Source organism: Daucus carota, chromosome 3 (assembly GCF_001625215.2).
Source record: "Daucus carota subsp. sativus chromosome 3, DH1 v3.0, whole genome shotgun sequence".
NCBI classification, from domain to species: domain Eukaryota; kingdom Viridiplantae; phylum Streptophyta; class Magnoliopsida; order Apiales; family Apiaceae; genus Daucus; species Daucus carota.
The window spans coordinates 2354109-2378444 of NC_030383.2; the positions used below are offsets into that span (position 1 = coordinate 2354109).

The 24336-nt window shown below is 31.8% G+C and overlaps 1 protein-coding gene across 2 annotated transcripts; it reads right to left on the reverse strand.

Moving 5' to 3' along the window:
- Nucleotides 1-3087: 3087 nt before the first annotated feature.
- On the reverse strand, nt 3088-23302 carry LOC108214981 (protein REVEILLE 6). Of its 2 annotated transcripts, none has more exons than XM_064090397.1 (8): nt 22944-23302; nt 19803-19860; nt 19094-19217; nt 18839-19015; nt 18608-18733; nt 4360-4469; nt 3782-3841; nt 3088-3522 (listed from the first exon to the last, which is right to left on the reverse strand). In XM_064090397.1, the coding sequence occupies exons 1-8, from the start codon at nt 23162-23164 to the stop codon at nt 3391-3393; spliced, it is 1008 nt and encodes a 335-aa protein (XP_063946467.1). In that variant the 5' UTR covers nt 23165-23302; the 3' UTR covers nt 3088-3390. The 2 variants fall into 2 exon arrangements, with proteins under 2 accessions (XP_063946467.1, XP_017242755.1); XM_017387266.1 differs by lacking the exons at nt 3088-3522; nt 3782-3841; nt 4360-4469 and adding exons at nt 16001-16325; nt 16611-16670; nt 17409-17518 and having other exon boundaries at nt 22944-23300.
- Nucleotides 23303-24336: the final 1034 nt, after the last annotated feature.

Here is a 24336-nt window from a genome sequence, read left to right on the forward strand (position 1 = left end):
AAAAGCAGTACTCCAACTTGACTCATTATCTGCAAACTATGTTTATAATTTTAATATTTTCTACTTATATATATTACTTTTCCTTGATCGCTTATTTAATTTGTTCATTTTATTACGATCCTTCCGGCCAAATATCAGTTGAATATACAACAATATAAAACAAAAACAATAGTAGTTAGGTTTTAGACTTTTAGTAAACTTTACAATACTATGATGCTTGTTTCTCTATCGGTCCTTTTCATCGTCACAATTCTTAATGATATTTCCGACCAAAACTCTAATCCACCTTATCTGGCTTTGGTTTAAAAATATAATGCAAATTAAGTATCCTTCCAACCAAGTTTGGAGTATTATTATTAATTATCAGATGGAAAACGGAAATGTCATTTTGCCCAAGTGTCATAAACTTCCTTGTGCTTTTTTATTTTGGTCAAATTAATAAGTTTTTAATCACTTATCTAGAATTAGCTTAATCTTTAATAATAGAAACTTATTATATACTTATATATAACAAGCGTAAGGGAGATAATTTGGTCGCATGGTCTTTTGGTCCAAAAGCTTATCATCAGTTGGATCGTATATTGAACAAATAAGCACCGTTAGATTCGAACAAAATTAAATTCTGTTCTATAAGAAACTGACATCTATTTGTACGTTTATAATTCCTTTTCTGAACCCAAAACAAATTCTGTCTTTCATTTGTTTTTGGTTTTTTTAATCTAAAATAAATATTTCCTACAAATTTTAATTGTAGAATCGTATAAATCGCACCGTCACAAAATTATTTTTATCCATCGGATCGTATATTGAACAAATAAGCACCATTAGATTAGAACAAAATTAACTTTTGTTCCATAAGACAACTGATATTTACTTGCATGTTTATAATTCTTTTTCTGAATCCAAAACAAATTCTGTATTTCACGTGTTTATGATTTTTTTTAATCCAAAATAAATATTTTCTACCAATTTTATTTGTAAAATCATATAAATCGCACTGTCACAAAATTATTTTTATCAAATATATTTTAAAATTAATAAGCCCGATTTATGTGAGGAACGAATACAAAAACTTTTTCTTAATCCAAAACAAATTCTACCATCATATTGCATGTTTATGATTCATTTTCTTAATTCAAAACAAATTGTGTTTATCAATTTTAATCTCGAACCATAAAATTTTTTTAAAAAATATTTGAATCACATTATAATAATTCTAATATAAAATACATTTATAAATATAATCTAATAGGAGTTGGCGTCACATATTCTACTTAAAATAATTTAAAATTTGATAGAAAAAATTTAATACTTTGGCATGATACATACAATTTTAATTTATTATTTATAAATTAAATTTTTTCACACCATTTAAAATATATTTAAAAAGTTTATAAATAATTAAAAAACTCCATGCTTTACATGGATTATAAGCTAGTATTTTAAAAAGGAGTAAACATAATTTATGATTGCATAATCAGTTTATAATTTTTAATTATATAATATATAAATTTTGGTCCATATTTGGATTTATCATAAACAATGTATAATTTATATACTTGGATTGAATTATGATTTGAATAATGAAGTGGCTCAATTATTTTGAGATAATCATTTTTCAAAAGGATTATCTATTTTGGTATTTTGGAGGAAGGGGGTATTTGTTTTCTGAGTTCAACATGCATGCGCATATGAGTATATGACTATATGAGTCGTGATATTTCAAACCTAGCTATAAGTCACCAGCAGAAGCCTCGAACATAGGCAGGCCAGACAAAAGATGATTAATATTCTACTCCGTATTTATGTACTAATGTTATATTCCGAGGTCATTTAAGTATTAATTTAAAATTGGTTTTGCTAACAAGTGTATATTGTTAAAGAAAGAAGATGACATTTTTAATAGGAAGCCACTCAACTGACACCATTTTAATATAGAGTAGTTAGTTGCCCCAGATCATAAAGTATTTTTCTGACTAAATTTTGTTTCTATTTGGCGGCGGATTTGTCTTTAGAGGTACTCCCTCTCATTTTAACTGATGTTTGACTTTTTAACACGTATATTGAGGTGTAAAAAAATAATATCTACACTCAATAAAAAATTTCAATTCTTATATCAAATAAAAGTTTAGACTCTAAATTTTTATTTGATATAAATTTTATAAAAAATAATCATGTTTAGATGTAATTTTTTTAACATCTTAAAATACGTGTAAAAAAGTCAAAAGCAGTAAAAAAGTCAAAAGCAGTTAAAAGGGACGGAGGGAGTACTAAAATGGCATCTGAGCAACTAAACAAATCAGCTTTATTCTCCTTACATAGGAAGAGGTGCTAATTTGGAAAATACTATAGCTGGCATCTATTATCGATGAGTAACCATAACAACAACAATAAAAAGAGTAAACGAGTAGTCTTTTTGTCTATGAAATGGTAAAAGAAAAGGTAGGTAAACGTGTATAGCACTATGTCATAAATAATTTATAATTAATATATAAAAAAGCTCTACCAAGATGATAGATAGGTTCAGCATCTAAATTGTTTTTCTTTTTTTATCATTTTCAAACTCATTTCTAATCAAAAATATCTTGAAAATTAATATTCTTACCGATATAGCCAATAAATTTCGGATATAATACAAATATAGCCGAAATTCGAAATTTTTTGATCAGAATTGTGAATAATGATATTGCAATGCAAACAAAGAATTGTTACTCCACGATATATTTGAAAGAATTATTTGACATATATTTGAATCTACAAACAAAAAATCGAGGAGCAACGATGAGTCCGTTTAGTTAGAGTTCATAACATATATCACTTAAAGGTACTTATAATTTAACATGATAATTAAAAGTTTAAAATGTATGTTTAAGTAATTTTAACTAATAAATTATTAATAACATAATAATAAATTAAAAATAAAGATGACTGATGAATAAATCATATTTTTTGAGTAAAAAATGCCTAAAAAAATTAATTCACTTAAAAATACATCAAACTAACTTCAGACTTAAATCAATTTTTTTTTACGTATTTTTAACTTGGACATTTTTCAGTTTAAAGTCGAAAATGCCCTGACAAACAGGCTCAGTATCTAACAAACCTTTTCTTTTTACATGCCGCAAACCGCAATATGTACATAAATAAATTAGAAAACAATTAAACACTTCTTTACATTGACGTGATATGTACATAAATAATTGATAAAACATAAAAAAAAAAAAAAAAAAAACAAAGTTTGAACTGCACAACCCAAGATTTTACAACCGAATAATACTCCTTACAAGGAGGAAGAAAGACAGCTTCCTGCGGTGTGCCAAAGTTTTCAGCACATCATCATGCAACCAATGTCTAGGTACTCGCGGGCTAAAATCAGCAGCTTATTCAGAACTAACCACTAATACTTCTATGTTGCCACTCGAATTGAGCATTATGATCAGCTTCGTCGTCCAGGAGATTGTTTACCATTTCATCAGTGTTTTCTTTCTCCAAGTCGATCTGATAGGATGAAAGCAATTTCCTCTATGTGATAGAAGATGTATCAGTTAGTAGTGATGAAAAGAAGTATTACTAGCAATATGATTTCAAAATCACGTCTTGTGGTTTCTGACATAAAAAAAGTATACTGTGCAAGAGAAGACACCCCCAATATGCCGTTCTTGACCTTAATGCTTTTCAAATGTTAGTAATGCATGTTAGTAATGCCGTTCTTGAGAAAATGCTGTTATTAGTGACCAATTATCTAAACTTGCAATGGGACTTGTCGTGAAAGAGAACTTACATGATCCTCAAAATTGGGGCTGGTTAAATTGACTGAGAGGTTTCTCATTAACAATAACACCTGAATATGGACCACAGAAGAAAAACAATTAAAAGGATTCGAAGAATAAAATGAGTCATGTAGCTCCATGAAACTACTTGAGTGTAGATAACCAGTTAGACCTATCTACTAACATCGTCTATGATGAAATTGCTGCTCACACTTCTGGATGTTGTAGTTTAATTCTCTAAGATTGGATCAAGCACAACAATTTCTTTAGCTCATATAGAAGTATTTCTCCACCCAGCACTACCTTCAATTGTTCTTATTTACAGCAATATCAGGTCAAACTAAGGAACCAAAAAAATAATTACCAAAAGGCGCCTGAACAGTTCGTAAGGGATCTAATTTAGCCTAAAAGGGCACAGATTAAAATGTTTATGTATTTACGGAACCAATTTCAAATACGATAAAGTAAGTTCCTTCCCTCCAAGTTAAGATGATTCCCTATCTTTTAGAGCTTTGCCCAAGTAAATCTATTACTACAAAGGATATGAGAGGATATAAATTAATAGATAAAAGATACAAGAAAGTATTACCGTTTCAACATCAATTGGATCCATTTCTTTAAGTTTTTGTACATGACCTTTTGTATTTGGATCGAAAACACTACCAATAAAGTTATACACTTCAGCAAAGTCAGGCAGAACTGCATTGAAACAAAAAGAGAATATTAAAGCAAAAAGTAGACGCTAGTCACCATACATACATGTATCTTGAGCCAGTAATACAGGACCTTTAGCTGCTGTCTCTGCTCAGGCTCGGACGGCCCCTCGGGTTCCGACTGATCTCGTACTGCCCACGGACTACTCTCAGCAGCGTACGCACCAAAACTATGCATATGTACAGGAGTAGGAGTGGACCTCACCCCTGCAGGTGTAACTGGAAACGCAGGTGCCCCGAACACATAGGATGGGCTACCAAATGACGGGACCGGGGCCTGTAGCGGAGGTGTAGTGTATTGATCGGTCAGGAATGACATGTCAGGACGATAAACATCTCGATCAGCAAACTGGTATGACTCCTGAAGTGGAGGAGAAACATGTGTGTTCCCACCACTAGGAGAGGTGTCCTCGTCATCCCCTAAATTCACCGCAAAACCACCTTCACCACCTACGTAGTCATCCCCTGCAGTCTCAGTTGCCACCTCGGGCCAACGGGGCCATTCCCCCGCCCCTGAAGGAGCCCGTGCATCCCTATCTGGCGCAGTAGAGGTGCCAACATGGTGCGACCAGCTACTACTGCCCACATGAGTGTAGTAAGTGCCAGGCTCCGGCTCAACTGGTGTGACAGGACGTCGACCTCTGCGTGTCGGAGGGCCTCCGTGACCCCTGACACGAGCAATCACCCCCTGTAGCAGACTCTATGCCCGATTGAGATCGGGAGCAACAGGGTCAATGGCAGAGTCCACCTCTAGAAGCTGCTCCTCCTGTTACCAAACATAAACATGCAAAGAGAAGTCAGGCCGAGAATACATTCTAGATGTCATAACATATGCAGTAGAACAAAAGTAATTGTGGAAGACAGTAAAAGTAGTTGTTTACCAATGACTGTGTGGCGCCCTGTGTCCCCTGAAAAGCATCCGCTCTACGCCAGAACAATGGGTTAACCATGTATCTACGTGTAACCTGGAGGTACCAAGGCATGTATGCGGGAGAGCAACCATTGCCCAAAATGAATGACGGAGATGTCATAGCTCGGGTAAGGGACGTATCCCAGTAATGAATGTATGTCTCCCTGGCGCCCTGCCAGTCAATGGACTCGTTGACGACGTCGTGCAACTCATGATGATTCCTACGTGGGGAGGATGTAGGTATGTCCTGAACGAACCCAAACTGCCTCGTGACCCTGTCAGTATAACACCACTCCACATATGCCATGTACATCAAAGGGGTGGGAGCTGTCCACTGCAAGTACAATGTCTGATCGGGCTGAAACTCATCATCTAAATATGCATACGGCCACCACAAAAACTGTTCCACACCCATGTTATCCAACTCGTACCGGGTCATACGACTCTGAGCGTCCGGCACCTGAGTACGGGTCACTGAAGCCACCCACCTACAACAAAATGTTTAGATTAAGGACGAGAAGTAGTGCATGTGCAATAATTGAATGCGTTTATGAGAAGAGTAGCATATTACATACCTAAGCGCAAGTGGGTAAGTGAACTGGGGTTGAGACCTGAGATGTGGAGCTATCGTAGGGAACCGCTCGTATATCCACACCTGGTATCAAAGTACATATATTTGCACATCAAGTTGTATAGGAAGACAATTTGTTAAAACTAAATGACAGTAATGGGATTAAAGAGGGTACTTTCATGCGTACCTGAAGTAATGTGGCATACCCAGTGAAGTCTTTGACTCCTCTGCTCGCATCACACATCTTCCTGTATGTGTAGGAAAGAACAGCACTACCCCAACTATAACCACCCAGGCTCTCCAGGTAATCTAGTAACCGAAGAAGGCTTAGCGGCACAGAGTTCCCGCTGGCATGTGGAAACAACGATCCGATCACACAAAGTAGGTGTGCCCTAATGTGAAAGATAGACTGCGCACCAAAATCACCAGCCAACTCGTCCAACCGGTGACATCTGCCAAAGTGTGTAATCAACCACCGGATCTTCAAATTGTCCTTCCTCAAATCATCGGTGTCAGGAGCCAGTCCAAGTAAATCCCGTACCAAAGCCACCCTCTGAGCTGGAGTGGAGGTGTACCCGTGCAGGATAAGTGGTCGGCCAGTGGTCCGTAAGCCGAGAATGTGATGAACATCCTCCAGTGTGATGGTGGCCTCGCCAAATGAAAAGTGGAAAGTGTGCGTCTCTGGACGCCACCTCTCAATGAAGGCTGTGATCACCCCCCTGTCATGCCTGACCTTCCCCAGCCTGAAAATCCATCCAAAACCCGCGGCCGTGATGGCAGTCACTATCGAGACATGCGGCCGGTGATTTTTAACTGTGTTCCAATAATCACCGAAGTTGCCCCTCACTTTCAAATCCTCCGATAGCTGACTGGCTGGCACAATTAAAATGCAAAATGTGTCAGTAGTTTATCATAAAGCAGACATTTTATTCTAATAAATAGCAATAAGTCAGGTCATTACCTCTCTCCTGTTTCACACCGCCTCAGACCTGTGATCCTTCTGCAATGTCAACAAGCTGCCATCGATTGGGCCGGGATGGTAAACTACGGGATCCATCTGCGCCAACAAATAAATTTCAATTTTAATTCGAATTTAAAAATTCAATTTAAAAATTCCTAACAAGTACCCTTAATTTTAAACATAAATCTCAAATTTCAAATTATTAAACTATTTCAAATTTCTAAATTTCATATCAAATCCAATATATATATTAATTCCGATTTTACAGTTTTATATTAATTCAAATATTTTATTTATATATATATATATATAGGGTAGCACTCCATAGCATACCCTCTTATATGGAGTTACGTAGCACACCATTATAAATATATACATAATATATATTCTATTATATTTTTTATGAAATATAATTACAAATTATGATTATTAAACTGAAAACGAAATTATACAAATTCTTTTATTCCAAAGATCATCTAAAATTATGCAATATCTCAACATAATTCTATAACAGAATAATAATCATCCAGAATTATTCTGTTGTAGAATCAGTTTCGAAAATATACTTTTTTTAATCAAATTTTAAGTGTTAAATTACTTAAAATAGATATATTTTATAGTATTCTATATTAGAATCACATTTTATATGTATTCTATAACAGAATTTATAATAAAATTGATGATTTATAGTGGCGCACTATGTAACTTCATATAAGGAGTCCCTCTCTGGAATGTTGGCCTCTATATATATATATATATATATATATATATATATTCGAATATGTTAAAAGTGAATTTTTTCGATATATTTATATTTTTGGATAATTTAATTCAAATAATGTATTTATATAGATTCAATTATATTTATATATTTATTCGAATGTGTTAAAAGTGATTTAGTTCGATATATTTTTATTTTTTGAAATTTTAATTCAAATAGTATATTTATATATGTTAAAATTTTCTTATGAATATTATATTAATATTTTAATTCCGAATATATTATATTCGTATATTATAGCATATTAATATTTATATTTTAATTTAAAATCTAAATATTTATATTTTAAGTCAAAATAAGCATGAATATGAATATGTTTTTCGAATATTATAATATTAATATTTTAATATTAATATTAATATTTTAATATTATTTTTTTCGAATATTATGTTTTTCGAATTAAAATATGAATATTATGTTTTTCGAATATTATAATATTAATATTATAATTTGAATTTTAATATTTTAATATTAATATTTTAATATTAATATTATATTTTAATATTAATATTTATATATTAATTCGAATTATGTTAAAATTTTAATTTAGATTTGAAATTATGCTTATTTTGACTTTTTTCCAACATTATTTTATTAATTCGAATTATGTTAAAATTTGTAATATTATATTTATATATTAATTCGAATTATGTTAAATTTTTAATTTAGATTTTAAATTATAAGCAGACTTTTTTCCAACATTGTTTTACCTAATACGAATAGGTTTACAGGTTGAGGCACTAACCTAAACCTATTTGGATTATTACTGTGATCTCTCTTTAAATACTTCATCCAATTTACCTAACATGATTAATCCTTCTCTGATTTTCTACTCCAGTCTAAACACATGATCATGGCTCCGTGCATTAACAACTCCACAAATCTCAATAAGCTAAACCCCCAACCTACCAAAAAGTATCGTGTGATCTACCATCCTGATTCGAATTCGGTCTCCAGTCTAAACACATGATCATGGCTCCGTGCATTAACAACTCCACAAATCTCAATAAGCTAAACCCCCAACCTACCAAAAAGTATCGTGTGATCTACCATCCTGATTCGAATTCGGAAACTGAGTTGAAGGAACTCAAGCACAAGATTTTAAATTATGCTTATTTTGACTTTTTTCCAACATTATTTTATTAATTCGAATTATGTTAAAATTTGTAATATTATATTTATATATTAATTCGAATTATATTAAATTTTTAATATAGATTTTAAATTATGCTTATTTTGACTTTTTTCCAACATTATTTTATTAATTCGAATTATGTTAAAATTTATAATATTATATTTATATATTAATTCGAATTATATTAAATTTTTAATTTAGATTTTGAATTATGCTTAGTTTGACTTTTTTCCAACATTATTTTATTAATTCAAATTATGTTAAAATTTTTAATATTATATTTATATATTTTTACGAATTATGTTAAATTTTTAATTTAGATTTTAAATTATGCTTATTTCGACTTTTTTCCAACATTATTTTATTAATTTCTAACCACAAAATCTTAAAATCATGAAATTAGCCTAAACATCTAATTTCAAAATTCTTAAAAATTACCCTTAATTTCAAACATAAATCTCAAAATTATTAAACTATTTCAAATTTCAAAAATTCATATCACATCTCATATCAAATCTTAAGCCTCAATCATGCAAAATCTACCATATCATACAACAAATTAATTAAAAATGAGAGCATTATATATATATATATATATATATATATATATATATATATATATACACACACGGGAGAAGATTAGGTTAATACCTTCAAATTAATGCTAATCGAGGTTGATTTTGAAGCTTGAAATCAGATTTCTTGCGACCCTCTCTTTCTTTTTCCGATCTTGGCGACCCTCTCCTCCCTAATTTCCGTTCCACCGAGCTGCTCTCTTTTTCTTCCGGCCAGCCGCCCTTTCCTTCTTCACTCTCCTCAACTTGAAGTTTATGTTTTTTCTCCTCTGTTTTATGCGTGAGAGGCTGACTAGGGTATACACAAACTTGAGTTTGGGACGCCCTTTCAAACCGCGCCCCCTACGGGGAGATTTTTATGTATGGGTCGCTGTTTCAAAGCGCGCCCCGTACTGTAAAAATTTATGTTTGGGTCGCTGTTTCAAAGCGCGCCCCGTGCTGTAAATTTTTTTTTGTCGCTATTTCTCTATTGATTTAGACTGGTTAGTTTTGAAAGCTCGAAAAAAAACTTGTTAGTTTTGAAAAGTGGTCGAACATATTGGTTAGAAATGAAACGGAGCCCAGCAGACGACTCTGATGACACCAAAGGAAGATAAATCGATATGAATTAATAAACGCGGCATATAAGTAATTAATGGATAAACTTAACAAGTATATATTGATAGCAATGAGGCATTGTTCTGAATAAGACAATTCAGATGTTTCCCATAGAAGATCATACATTAACTTCATAGCCAAGACAAATTGACTTGCTTATTTCTTTCGAAAATAGGAACATACTAATTTCAATAAAGTATCTGAATTATTCCTACAGCTATTCTTTCGACGATAAATAATTCCCAAAATGATTAAACAAAAAAATTTGGTTTGATTGCACTGTCAGTTTGTCACTATATTTAGTGAAAAGAATACTTCTTGTAATTATGTATGATGGTAAAGACATGTATATTAATTAGAACTAGCTAATCATGCAGGATGATTTATAATCTTTATAATTTTTAGTTTATATTTTAAGTTTAGTTGCAGTACAAACCTAACCGAACTTTTAAATGTTTTTTATCTCATTGAAAAGTATTTATTAACATAAGTTTAATTCGAATTTCAAGAATCTCACTTTTGGATGATATTCGAGGACTAAAATGTACACACTTTTTGTTAATCGTTCTTCATCTTCCAAACTGAAACTAAAAATTGATTAAGAGTAGAAAGTAATTTAAGGAGCACATTCTCCACGTTGACTACCTCCAACATATATATGCGCTAATATTTTTACCTAAAAATGGATTGTCAAATAATCAGAGATGTTCAGACTTCAGAGTACAATAACAATGTCGTAGGTTAAAAGTATCATAGGAAAATAATACTTGTTCGTGGTTATTAGCCTCCTTTAACTTTGAATCAAACAAATCATCTCTCTGACCTATCTAACTCTATACGAAAAACAACTTTTATGACCGGTCAAATTCTGGGCGAAACAAATAAAATTTACCGTCCTAACAATTAGATTTCTCTCAAGGGTTTCTTAAATTTGATAGAATATACAATAGACAAGAGGAAGCAGCAGATCAATGTCCTAACAAGGTCATCATAGTAGTTACCTTGAATCCATTTCAATACAGATGCAATTAAATTTGTGTGCTTTACTGTATCGAAACTTGAAAACAGATAGGTTCAGTTAAAAGTAATCACATTAATCACAAAATATACCAATCCATTTGCAAGATGAAGGAGACAATTAATTGGCAACACAAATTTTAAATCAACAAACCATCAAACTTAAGATCGTTGATATAATTGTTGAAAACGAAAAAAAAAAAAGTAACAAATATATATAATTTCAGTGATATGAACAAGGGGAAGAAGTTTCTGATACACCAAGAAGTTCCTCCAACAAATCAGGTCCCAGGTCCTGCAACACAACCATGTTTTTCCCACTTACTGAACTGCTTTTAGTTCTACTACTTTTCGCGATACTTCTCATCTTGTGCTTCTCTTTTAAGGCCGCGGCTGGTGAAGATCCATTGCTGCAGAAGTAATTATCATCTCGCAGAGAGTCCCTTACTGTCTCCGTTGGAAAGTTGAGCTGTGCCAATGATCCGCGCATCGATAGAGCAGCTTGGTCATAGACCAGAGCTGCTTGCTCCTCGGTGTCAAACGTCCCTAGCCAAACCCTCATCCCATTTCTTGTGGAGTCTCTGATCTCAGCTGCAAACTTTCCCCAAGGCCGCCTCCGCACACCAATGAAATGCTTTTTTTTTCGGATTTCTGGAGCTTGTTCGTCATTCGCCTTCGAAACATGATCTTCTTCGGATGGTGATTTATGTTTCTTGTCAAATGGATCTGCATTGTAGGGACAAGGAAGTTCAACCCATGAACAAGGAGACCTGTGAAAGTCCATAGTGTCTGAGTAGAAAAAATTCAGATCAAGTTGGCAAGATTGTTGCTATATGATGATGTTATGCTTGATTTATCAAACACTTTTGGACAAGTGGGAATAAATTAAATTAGACATTAAAAGGAGCAAGAAAAGGACATGAAACATTATTTAAACTGAAGTGTTCACTATATATACAGCGCTAGGTTTACTGGTTCCTGTATAAGAGATCTTTCGCTAAAATTTAGCATAAAATATTATATATTTAATATAATAAGATTTTGTAAGAAAATGTACATAGGTTTTCTTTTGTCAAAATTATAACCAACTCCTATATAATTAATCACCATTTTGAAATATCATTTATGTATAATAATATTAATAATATTAATTAAGTTATTGCAATCAATAATTTTGCTCCACCCCATATATATTCACTTATATTTACTCAAAACTTTACAAAGTGACATGAAATATAGAGAGAGTTAGATAACTTATTATTAAATTAATTTGAATAAATAAATAAATTAAAATAGTTGGTGTCATAAATATCTATATTATAAAGATTTATAATTTTTAATGATAAAAGCAATACTTTTAGAATACTTTGGACATTGAAACAATTATAACAAATATTAAAAGTGAACATTATAATAAATTTACACATAAAAGTTATTATTATATGGAACTTTTATTGTATAATCTAATTTATATATATTACAAGTCAATATTAACATATATAATAATCAAATTATTATTAAAAATATATCATTAAATTTAGAAAAATTCATATACAGCTGTAATTTCAATTGAATTTATACGTGTCTTGGTTCCTCATTCAAGACATAACTAGTTGACATGAGATTGAACTTACTAACAATATGAAAAATCATCATTAGTTGCTTTATATTAATACATAACATGATTATTAAAGTTTATTAATAATTATTAAATTTTTAATAATCTCTAAAATATTCAATAATTATATAATTATTAGTGTAATTATTAGAAAACCTGTTAGGCTTCACATTAATATATAATAAATTAATAAGTTAGGACATATATTTTTTTGAATTATTCATTTGATTTAAAAAAGCAGTACTCCAACTTGACTCATTATCTGCAAACTATATTTATAATTTTAATATTTTCTACTTATATTTATTACTTTTCCTTGATCGCTTATTATTATTTAATTTAATCATATAGCCATTTTCCTTGATCGCTTATTTAATTTGTTCATTTTATTACGATCCTTTCGGCAAAATATCAGTTAAACATACCACAATATAAAACAAAAACAATAGTAGTTAGGTTTTAGACTTTTAGTAAACTTTACAATACTATGATGCTTGTGTCTCTATCAGTCCTTTTCAATTTTCATCGTCACAATTCTTAATGATATTTCCGACCAAAACTCTAATCCACCTGATCTGGCTTTGGTTTTAAAATATAATGCAAATTAAGTATCCTTCCAACCTAGTTTGAAGCATTATTATTAATTATTAGATGAAAAACTGAAATGTCATTTTGCCGAAGTGTCATAAACATTGGATAAACATAAACGAAAATATCAGTTATCTAGAATTAGCTTAATCTTTAATAATAGAAACTTATATTTTAAAAAGGAGTAAACATAATTTATGATTGCATAATCAGTTTACAATTTTTAATTATATAATATATAATTTTTGGTCAAAATTTAGATCTATCATAAACAAATAGTATAATTTATATACTTGGATTGAATTATGATTTGAATATATAATCGAGTGGCTCAATGAGATAATCTTTTTTCAAAAGGGTTATCTATTTTGATATTTTGGATGGAGAGTGTTTGTTTTCCTACACATACAGACCTGATAGGATTCTATGAGTTCACCGTGCATGCCCATATGAGTATATTAATATGACTAATGAGTAATGAGTCGTGATATTTCAGACCTAGTTATAACTTATAAGTCACCAGCAGAAGCCTCGAAAATTGACAGGCCGGACAAAAGATGATTAATATTGTACTCCGTATTTATGTAATGTTATATTCCGAGGTCAGTATTAATTTAAAGGGTTTGTCTAGTGTGTGCCCATGGGCACATGCTAAGCACTAACATTTATAAAATTGGAGGGATTTGATTGGTGTTGTTGTTGTAAATGCAAGGGGGGCCATCATTATTAAAGAGTGTAAGCCAATCAAAATCTCCCAAATTTATAAGTTTTAGTGCTTAGTGTGTGCCCTTGGGCACACCATAGAAAAACCGTAATTTAAAATTGGTTCTGCACTTCTGCTAACAAGTGTATATTGTTAAAGAAAGAAGATGACATTTTTTATAGGAAGCCATTCAACTAACACCATTTTAATATAGTTACTTGGCCCAGATCATAAAGTATTTGTCTGACTAAATTTTGTTTCTATTTGGCGGCGGATTTGTCTTTATAGGTACTAAAATGGCATGTGCGCAACTAAACAAATCAGCTTTATTCTCCTTACATAGGAAGAGGTGCTAATTTGGAAAATACTATAGCTCGCATCTAAGTACTCATTATCGATGAGTAACCATAAGAACAATAATTTTAATTAATTAATCTAATAATAGCACTTAGCAAAAGAGTAGTCTAGCTCAAAAAAAAAAAAAAGGAGTAGTCTTTTTGTCTATGAAATGGCAAAAAAAAAAAAAAAAGAAAGAAAGAGGTAAGTAAACGTGTATAGCACATGTCATAAATAAATTATAATTAACATGTATAAAAAAGCTCTACCAAGATGATAGATAGGTTCAGCATCTAAATTGTTTGTGTTTTTTTTTTTTATCATTTTCAAACTCATTTCTAATCAAAAAATATCTTGAAAATTAATATTCTTACTGATATAGCCAATAAATTTCGGCTCTAATGTAAATATACCCAAAACTCAAAATTTTTAGATCAGATTTGTGAATAATGATGTTGCAATGTGTATATTCAATTCAGTTTTTTAGAAAAAAAAATATTCATAAGATTAAAGTATGTTTAATTTGGATTTAACAGGGTGAGGTTCAAATTAGAACTAAAATTAGAATTAGAACTTAGGACCAAGCACATCCATTAGATGAGTACGAATCTAATGGTCATGATCTGCCTAGCTATAAATATAAATTTGTTATTTAAGGTACCTTCCCTTATCTATAAATCATTATTATGAATCATAATAATCATTAACTACTACCTACTCACAATAATAATCAATTAATATATTATGCATTTTGTGGTATATGCAAATAAACCTACAACAACATGTAATTCTCAAATAATTTTAATAATATAATATCAAAATATGAGATTTTATTGCAGCACATATAATATTACAAAACACGAGATTCTGCTGCAGTACATATCTAACTCATATAATATTATAAAACTCGAGATCCTGTGCAGTACATATCATTCGGCTGCAGCAGTACATATAAGCTCTTCGTATATTAGAATTCTGTTGCAGTATATGTAAATAACAGTGTTATAAAATCCTTATGGATATATTCGATTTATTCGTATATCACGATGCTTCAGCAGTATAATAAATTAATTTGCAAGTCACTTTATCACACTACTGAGATATATAAATTAAGGATCAAATGTATTTTTTTGGTTAGAATGATCAAATATAGTTAGTTTTATTAAAATTAAGAATGTGCATTGATTGAAGACATGTATATTAATATATTAACTATTTTAAAACACATTTAAGTTACTTTCATTTAATGATTTTTAATATGGTTCTAAAATTATAAGTTTAATCGGTTTTATGTGGAACCCGACCCGGATTTAACAATACACATCATATAATTCAAAAAAGAAAAACAATACACATCATAAATTTGAGATAAGTCCGTTTGGTTGAGTTCATAACATATATCACTTAAAAATGATTTATAATTTAACATGATAAATTAAAAGTTTAAAATCTCTGTTTTGACTAAAAAATTACTAAAAATATAATAATAAATTAAAAATAAAAATGATTTATAAATAACTCATATTTTATGAGTAAAAAAAGTTTAAAAAAAATTAATTCACTAAAAAATACATCAAACTAACTTATGACTTTAAATCAATTTTTTACGTATTTTTAAATTGGACATTTTTCAGTTTAAAGTCGAAAATGCCCCGACAAACAGGAGCAGTATCTAACAAACCTTTTCTTTTTACATGCCGCAAACCGCAATATGTACATAAATAATTAAGAAAACAATAAACACTTCTTTACATTGACGTGATATGTACATAAATAATTAATAAAACATTTAATGATTTTACAACCGAATAATACTCCTTACAAGGAGGAAGAAAGACAACTTCCTACGGTGTGCCAAAGTTTTCAGCACATCATCATGCAACCAATGTCTAGGTATTCGCGAGCAGCTTATTCAGAACTAACCACTAATACTTCTATGTTGCCACTCGAATTGAGCATTATGATCAGCTTTGTCGTCCAGGAGATTGTTTACCATATCATCAGTGTTTTCTTTCTCCAAGTCGATCTGATAGGATGAAAGCAATTTCCTCTATGTGAATAGAAGATGTATCAGTTCGTAGTGATGAAAAGAAGTATTACTAGCAATATGATTTCAAAATCACGTCTTGTGGTTTCTGACATCACACAAGAAAAAAAAATCGCTTGAACTAAAAAAGTATACTGTGCAAGAGAAGACACCCCAATATGCCATTCTTGACCTTAATGCTTTTCAATGTTAGTAATGCATGTTAGTAATGCCGTTCTTGAGAAAATGCTTTTATTAGTGACCAATTATCTAAACTTGCAATGGGAATTGTCGTGAAAGAGAACTTACATGATCCTCAAACTTGGGGCTGGTTAAATTGACTGAGAGGTTTCTCATTAACAATAACACCTGGATATGGACCACAGAAGAAAAACAATTAAAAGGATTCAAAGAATAAAATGAGTCATGTAGCTCCATGAAACTACTTGAGTGTAGATAACCAGTTAGACCTATCTACTAACATCGTCTATGATGAAATTGCTGCTCACACTTCTGGATGTTGTAGTTTAATTCTCTATGATCGGATCAAGCATAACAATTTCTTTAGCTAATGTTGACGCATTTCACCACCCAGCACTACCTTCAATTGTTCTTATTTACAGCAATATCAATTATTCATATCATGACAACATTGGAATTTGTGCGACCACAAGTTCTTGCAAAGAAATCAACAGCAAATTATTCTCCCTTTTTTTTTTTAAGTACCAGCAAGTTACTAGTATATTACTTCTTGCCACAGCTGAAGTACAAATGGAAAGTCAAGATATACATGGAAACTACCAGCGTAGGACACAAAATATTTTAACTATATAGTACTAAGAGCTTAGGACACTGGCAAACTAGGGAACCAATAAAATAACTATCAAAAGGCGCCTGAACAGTTCGTGAGGGATCTAATTTAGCCTAAAGGGTACAGCTTAAAATGTTTATGTATCTACTGAACCAATTTCAAATACGCTAAAGTTAGTTCCTTCCCTCTAAGTTAAGATGATTCCCTATCTTTTGGAGCTTTGCCCAAGTAAATCTATTACTACAAAGGATATGAGAAGATTTAGATTAATAGATTAAAGATTCAAGAAAGTATACCGTTTCAACATCAATTGGATCCATTTCTTTAAGTTTTTGCACATGACCTTTTGTATTTGGATCAAAAACACTACCAATAAAGCCATACACTTCAGCAAAGTCAGGCAGAACTGCATTGAAACAGAAAGTGAATATTAAAGCAAAGAGTAGACGCTAGTAACCATACATACATGTATCTTGAGCCAGTAATACAGGACCTTTAACAAAGAAAGAAAACAAAAAACTAACAATATCTTTACCAAGAGAAAGAAGGAAAAGAAATCTTAATGCACGAAATTAATCAGACTTTAAGAATACACCCAAGCTTGCATGTATTTACCCACATAACTACAAGAAATTACTTCAAAACAAAACCATTAGTCAGAGGACTGAAAAAGGTTAAAATATATAACGGTATACATGTGCAAGTGTGCGCATCAGCATGTTTGTACCTAAATTATTTGCAATGGAAGAACTCTTTACCAATGAAGAACTGACAAAGAGGTGGATCTTCTTGTTGGGAAGAGAGACAAATCTAAGCTACTTCTCATTTCTCAAAAGTCAAAAAGGATGTTCATATCAGAAAGTTGCTCACAGGAGCTAAATCACTACACAGACTAAAATCTGAGGCATAGACTACAGGATCCAGCCTGTCATCAGACTTTATTCTTGTATAATATTACTTACATTTCAATCAGGATATGATGTCCATAAGATGATATCACTAAAAACATTATGAAACAAACCAACAAACCAATCACTTTGATCATATAAGAGTTCTTAAATACTTTTTTTTGGCTGTATCCAACTTTAACCCTTTGATACAAAGACATGGGTCTGAATATAATATTTTTTTCACAGTGATGAAAGTCTTATATAAAATGATAACTGAAGCTTCAAGTTTGAGAAATCATGGATAGCTGCAACTGATTTTTTTTCTTCCATTTTTATTCTGCGATATACTTCTTCCCACCCTGTAATAACTGATAAGTCCTTACTCTAAAACCGACACGAAAAATGTGTCCCACTTACTAGAATTTGCTCTCACACCCTCACCCGCAGGTCCTGCCATGCATATTATTACACGTGGGAGAAGGCTTGACATGCATGTATAATGTGTTACCTTGAGTAATAATGTCTAGTGAAGGACTAAAGTGGAATATCACATCTCAAAGAAGCTTGAGTTAATGAATTATATTAGTTCCTTGGATATGAGTTACCTCTCAATGATGACGACCCATGATTCCTTTGATCAGTTGATTCACCTGTTTGTTGTGTTTTCGGTGTGCTCTCAGAACTACTGCTACAGTTATTTGCCATTGGCTGCCTGGCAGATCTTATATCTCCTGTAATAGAACAAATGAATAATATCACACCCGAGTAAGGAGCTACAGAATACAATACATAAGATCATCTAATATATCATGAAGTACCAGTAGAAATTATCGAACCTTTTGTCATATTTGAAAGATCAAACGTTTGCGTAGAGTTCTCAGTCTGGGAACGCACAGCTGCTGTGCTTGCTGTGGGAATTCTCAGCAATGGAGAAGAGTTTGACCTTCGCATAAAACCAGTTTCAGGTAGAGGGGATGTTTGGAAGGATGCATTGACTTGTGATAGTACAGGAGCTGTCAAAAAGGTGATGTGGAAATGAACTTTTTCAGGTTTAACCAAAAATATAAAACAAAGTAAGCAACCCTGCTAACCATTTTTAGGAGCTTTCTGTGGATACGGATGAGCAGCTTTCCTTTTCGGTCTCGGTGGAGGTAGATGTTCATTAGTTCCACTTTTCTGAACTTTCAAAAAGTACTTCTGTGCGTGACTGCGTATCTGCACATAACAATCCCCGCTTGTGATACATGTGTGATATAAAGAGTCTAAAATTGAATTGTGCCTCTTTATATTTCTTGCCACTACAGACTTCAGTACAAGTGCTTATTGCGGCAAATAAAGATCAAAACTAGATTATAACAAATGTGTGTGTGCACACACACAGATTTAATTCTGTGGGTATATAAAGATTGACATTTCACAACAAAGACGATAAGAAGAGTGCAACCTTATATCAAAGAGGATGTAATGTTGGGCAACACTGCCAAAGCCTAAACAAACAATATTAAAGCAATAGCATATTATATGCAACCCAGTAACAGATACTATAAACAAAAATTGTACAAAGAGAACATATCGGAATCAAATTGGAAAATCTATAGGAACATAATACTGCTAATGAGAGAGAGAGAGAGAGAGAGAGCGGGGGGGGGGGGGGGGGGGGGGGACAACATTGCTAATGCAAGTGTGTGCGTGTGTATGTGGGGGGGGGGGGGGGGGGGGAGCTATAACATTTCTATTCATCAACAGAGCTATAACATAACTATAAATGCTATAACATGAAACATTTGTTATTGTGGTTACCTGGATGACAGTTTTTGAACCAATAAATGCTTCAATCTTTTTCCAGTCCCGATCAAAGCTATGTACATCACAAAATGCAAAATTGGTAAGTACAACCAAACATGGATAGAGCACGCGATAAAAACCTTTCATGTTATAAATTATTATAACATATAACTAATCAAATTAGCAAACAAAAAAAAACATATAACTAAACAACATAGCCACACATACAAAAGAGTGACACTAACTTCTGTAAGTTTTAAGTAAAAAAAGTGCATCAAAATACAATAATGAAAATTTAAATAATACGTTAGCTTAGGATAATCTAGTGAATTGCAACTCTATTGTACCGCAGTTGGTGTTTATATCGTTAGGGAAAACTAGTACTAGGTATGAATCTTCCACAAATACATGCTCCAGTTTTTTCAGTCTCTCCCTAAATTTACATGTATATCTGGCATTGCTTTACCATTTCAGACACCATCAGGCATCAGAACTCAGACCTACCAAGCATACGGTCCTGTGGTAAAAGTTGGTGTCTAGTCTGAATTTCTACGCTATTACGACGGAGGCCCCTGCGACGGTTTAGTGTCTTAGTGAAGTTTAAGGACGTGTCTTCCTACTCTAGGGTAATATTCCTCTTCTATCCATGTATTTCCTTTCATTCAATTCATACTCGAGGGAGAAAACATAAAAGAAATGCAATCAAATAACCAAAAAGATAAACAATACATAGATCCCAGAAGGAGAAGCAGGGGAGGAAAGGGGTTTAACTTTAAGCTTATTCAATTGCAATAATGTATTAGCTTTAATTATATGTACGTACAGGTTGCGTTGTTTTATACTTACCATTAAACTAAGCAAGACACTGGCAACAAGATAATGATACAAGAAAATGAAGGCATAAACAAATGAAACAAACTACTAAGCTTGAATCTACAACCTGAAAATTTAATATACAAGAATCCTAGAAAACAATTAACCCATGGCAGAAGTACTCGATCCTACTCTTTCCAGATTTTGTCTAGAAATTACTACAAATTATATAAGAAAAAGTTGTGGCATATAGTCGTTGCTATTTAAAAAAAAAAATTAAAAAAAACTAGTAAATACTTGGCATCATATGCTAGAGGGTAGTATTAAGATTAAATATTAACAGCAGTCACAACAATTCGTCAAATTACTATACTTGTCTATTTGGCCAGCAGATGGCGCCATTATGAAAAGGGAAAATAGATTTTTTTGTCACCGAACTTATTATGTTTTTAGAAACTTGCCACTCAACTAATTTTTTTTTCCTTTTAGTCACTGATGTTAGGTTCGGAATTTTTTTTGCCACTAAAGTTAGGTTCGGATTTGATTATTACCATTATATTACTTCTTTGTAGTATTATTAAAATATAGTGATAACCTGTAATATTTTGATAATTTGATATATGTCTATCTTTATATATAGTACTTTTATGTACTCAAGATCGTTTATCTTCGGTGATAAGAGTTAAACACGCATTTTACGGTTTCTAAAAGTGTACTCTCATAAATTATTTTATTTTTTCTTCCGAATAAAAATTTAGTGTTTGAATTTTTATACGCAAAAAGAAAATCGCATAAATCATCGAAGATTAAGTTTTCCTCTTTATTTATTTATCTTTATCTTGAAAATTATAATAAGATAAAGTTATTAAAAATTATGAGGATAAATTTAAGAGAGATCTTAGGCTGAACTAGGTGATTGAAACTTTAATAGTGAAAGATGATGCATCGTATCACTCAATTAGACTTTATTTTATCATGAAGAGCATAAATTATTTGAAGTCATTGATTCCATACTGATGATTTAATGAATTTCTAGAATTCTAATTACGATTTTTCCTGATTTTAATATTATATCACCTCATTTTATGTTATTATTGCTATATACAAAGATATAAACATACATCATATTATCGAAAAATTATATACTATCACTATGTATTAATGATGCTACAAAAAATTATCACAATGCTAATAATCATATCCGAACCTAAGTTAGTGACTAAAAACAAATCCAAACCTAACATGAGTGACTAAAAGGAAAAAAAAATTAGTTGAGTGGCAAGTTTTTAAAAACATAATAAGTTCGGTGACAAAAAAATCTATTTTCCCTTATGAAAATGACGTGCAAAGCAGGATGCAAACTGTGGGAATACTATTTTAGAAAATTCAATCTAGGCACAGAGTACAAACATACTCTTCTTGCCAAGGGACATAAATAGCATTTAGCACCAACAAAGATGCACATGTATACTTAAATTTTCACCTATAAAAGAAAATGTCAAATTATAACTATTTAAACATTCCTTAGTTTTCCAGCTATCATATGAGTGCACAATGCTCCTTCACAATGAGCCTATATCCGGGTTTCCAACCCGTAACCTAGCAAACACAAAGTAGACACTTATGACTTGACTACAACAAGCACAATCTTCATAGGTAATGACTACTCAAACTACCAAAAGTACTACTCATAAGCACCTACATTTGCCCATTCATCAAAATCAGAATTTGCATCAACCCATAATTCCCTTCCCCGATAAAAACACACCCACCATTCAATTTCCACTAAATTTAACCAGCTAATATATCACATTACACATAAACCCCAAATTCACAAAAGTCGAGAACGATCACCAAAACTACTACTATAAGCACCACCACATTTCATCAAAATCAAAACTTTCAACTACCTACAAACTCACCATCAAATTCACCCTAAAATCACAGCCAACCCATATCACAAACTCCCAATGCATAAAAATCAAAACTTTCAGCCACCCGCAACCTCATTTACAAAATTGAACACACCTACCATCAAATTCACTCTAAAGTCACCCCCAACCCATATATCACAACCTCCCATATCATAACAATCAAAACTTTCAACCACCCACAAGCTCATTTACAAAATCAAACATATCTACCATCAAATTCACTCTAAAATCACCCCCAAACCATATACCACAGAAGCTCCAAATTCACAAAAATCAAAACTTTCACCTACCCACAACCTCATCCACAAAAACAAAACACACCCACCATCATATTCCCCCTAAATCACATCCAACGCATATATCACACACAACATTCAAAAAAAAACACCAAATTAAAGTTAAAACTTACAGTGTAAGAGCTTCAAGAAACTTGTCATGCTCAGGCTCACTCCAGCTCTCTCTAGACTTGGTAATTGTATATGGTTTTCTGATCTTTATAGACAAATCATCAGACAAAGCAGGGTCAGGAGCCCCTGGTGGAGCTGAAAAAGAGCCTATATTTTGAAGGGGCAGACCCATTTGAGGATCCAAGTAGAAGTTTTCAGGTGGGTTTGAGTTCAAAGATACCATGAACAAGCTAGATGTTCTGTAGGTTTTTTGTCGAGTGCTTGATATTTTTGTGCGTAGATGTGTATGTATATGTTTCGGTTGGTCTGAAGCTGGTCAGAGGAAAGTGAAAATATCTTGGGACTATTTGGTTAGCCTGTGGTGGAGTTTGATGGGTCAGTACTCTTAGAGCAAGTCCAATAGGTGTGCTAAATCAAGTCTTAAATCCAAAAATAGGGAATATGAGATAAAATTGCACTCCAACACTATGCTAGTGATGTGCTAAATCACTAGCACAAGCCTCCCCTTCCCTATTTTTAGAATATGCTAGTCACTTCTAAACTATTTTTATCATTAAAATATTCATTTCCCTCTCTCCTCCACATCATTTCTCTCTCTCTTTTTCCCTCTCTCCTCCACTATTTAATATTATTATAATAATAGGGAATGGATATAGGGAGTACTATTGGAGCTCGTGTCCTAAAGACATATTATTTTATAATATTTTTAGGGAATCTCTTAGCATAGTGTTGGACTTGCTCTTAAGTCTTAAAGCACTCTCAGCGATAACTTATTATCTTATTACAAACATGTCATATCTTATGTATCTGAAAATTTATTAAATTTGAAAATTATTGAATTTTATAAAATACTAAGCTTAATAAACTTTCTTATGGCTTAAATGCTCAAAATAATTAAATATTAAAATATCTAATAATTAATTCAATCCACACGATTAACGTTTTGGTTAAATATATATCAGCAAATTAATATCGCAATCTTTAATTTATCTATATTATAGTTAAATTGTGGAATCTTAACAGATTATTATATTAGATATTTTCTCCACAACATAAAAAAACACGAAAAGTGCTGAGACATGCAAATGATTTGCTACTATTCAGTACTTTATTTCATTTGGTGTTATGTTCACGGTATTTATTGTTGGACAACAATTCAACAAATACACAACAAACAAAACAAAACACTATTTTTTTTATTTGTTACAACATAAGTTTATATGCAATAACAGTAAACTTTGAAGATGATCGTATCTAAAATTAATGGATTATCATTCTGATGCTTTACAGCTTCCTGCATCAAAACTTACATAATCTATTCCCGACCTAAGATACTAAAACTGCAGTTTGAAAGCATTTAACTCGTAATATTCACAATATAAATTACTTCAGTTC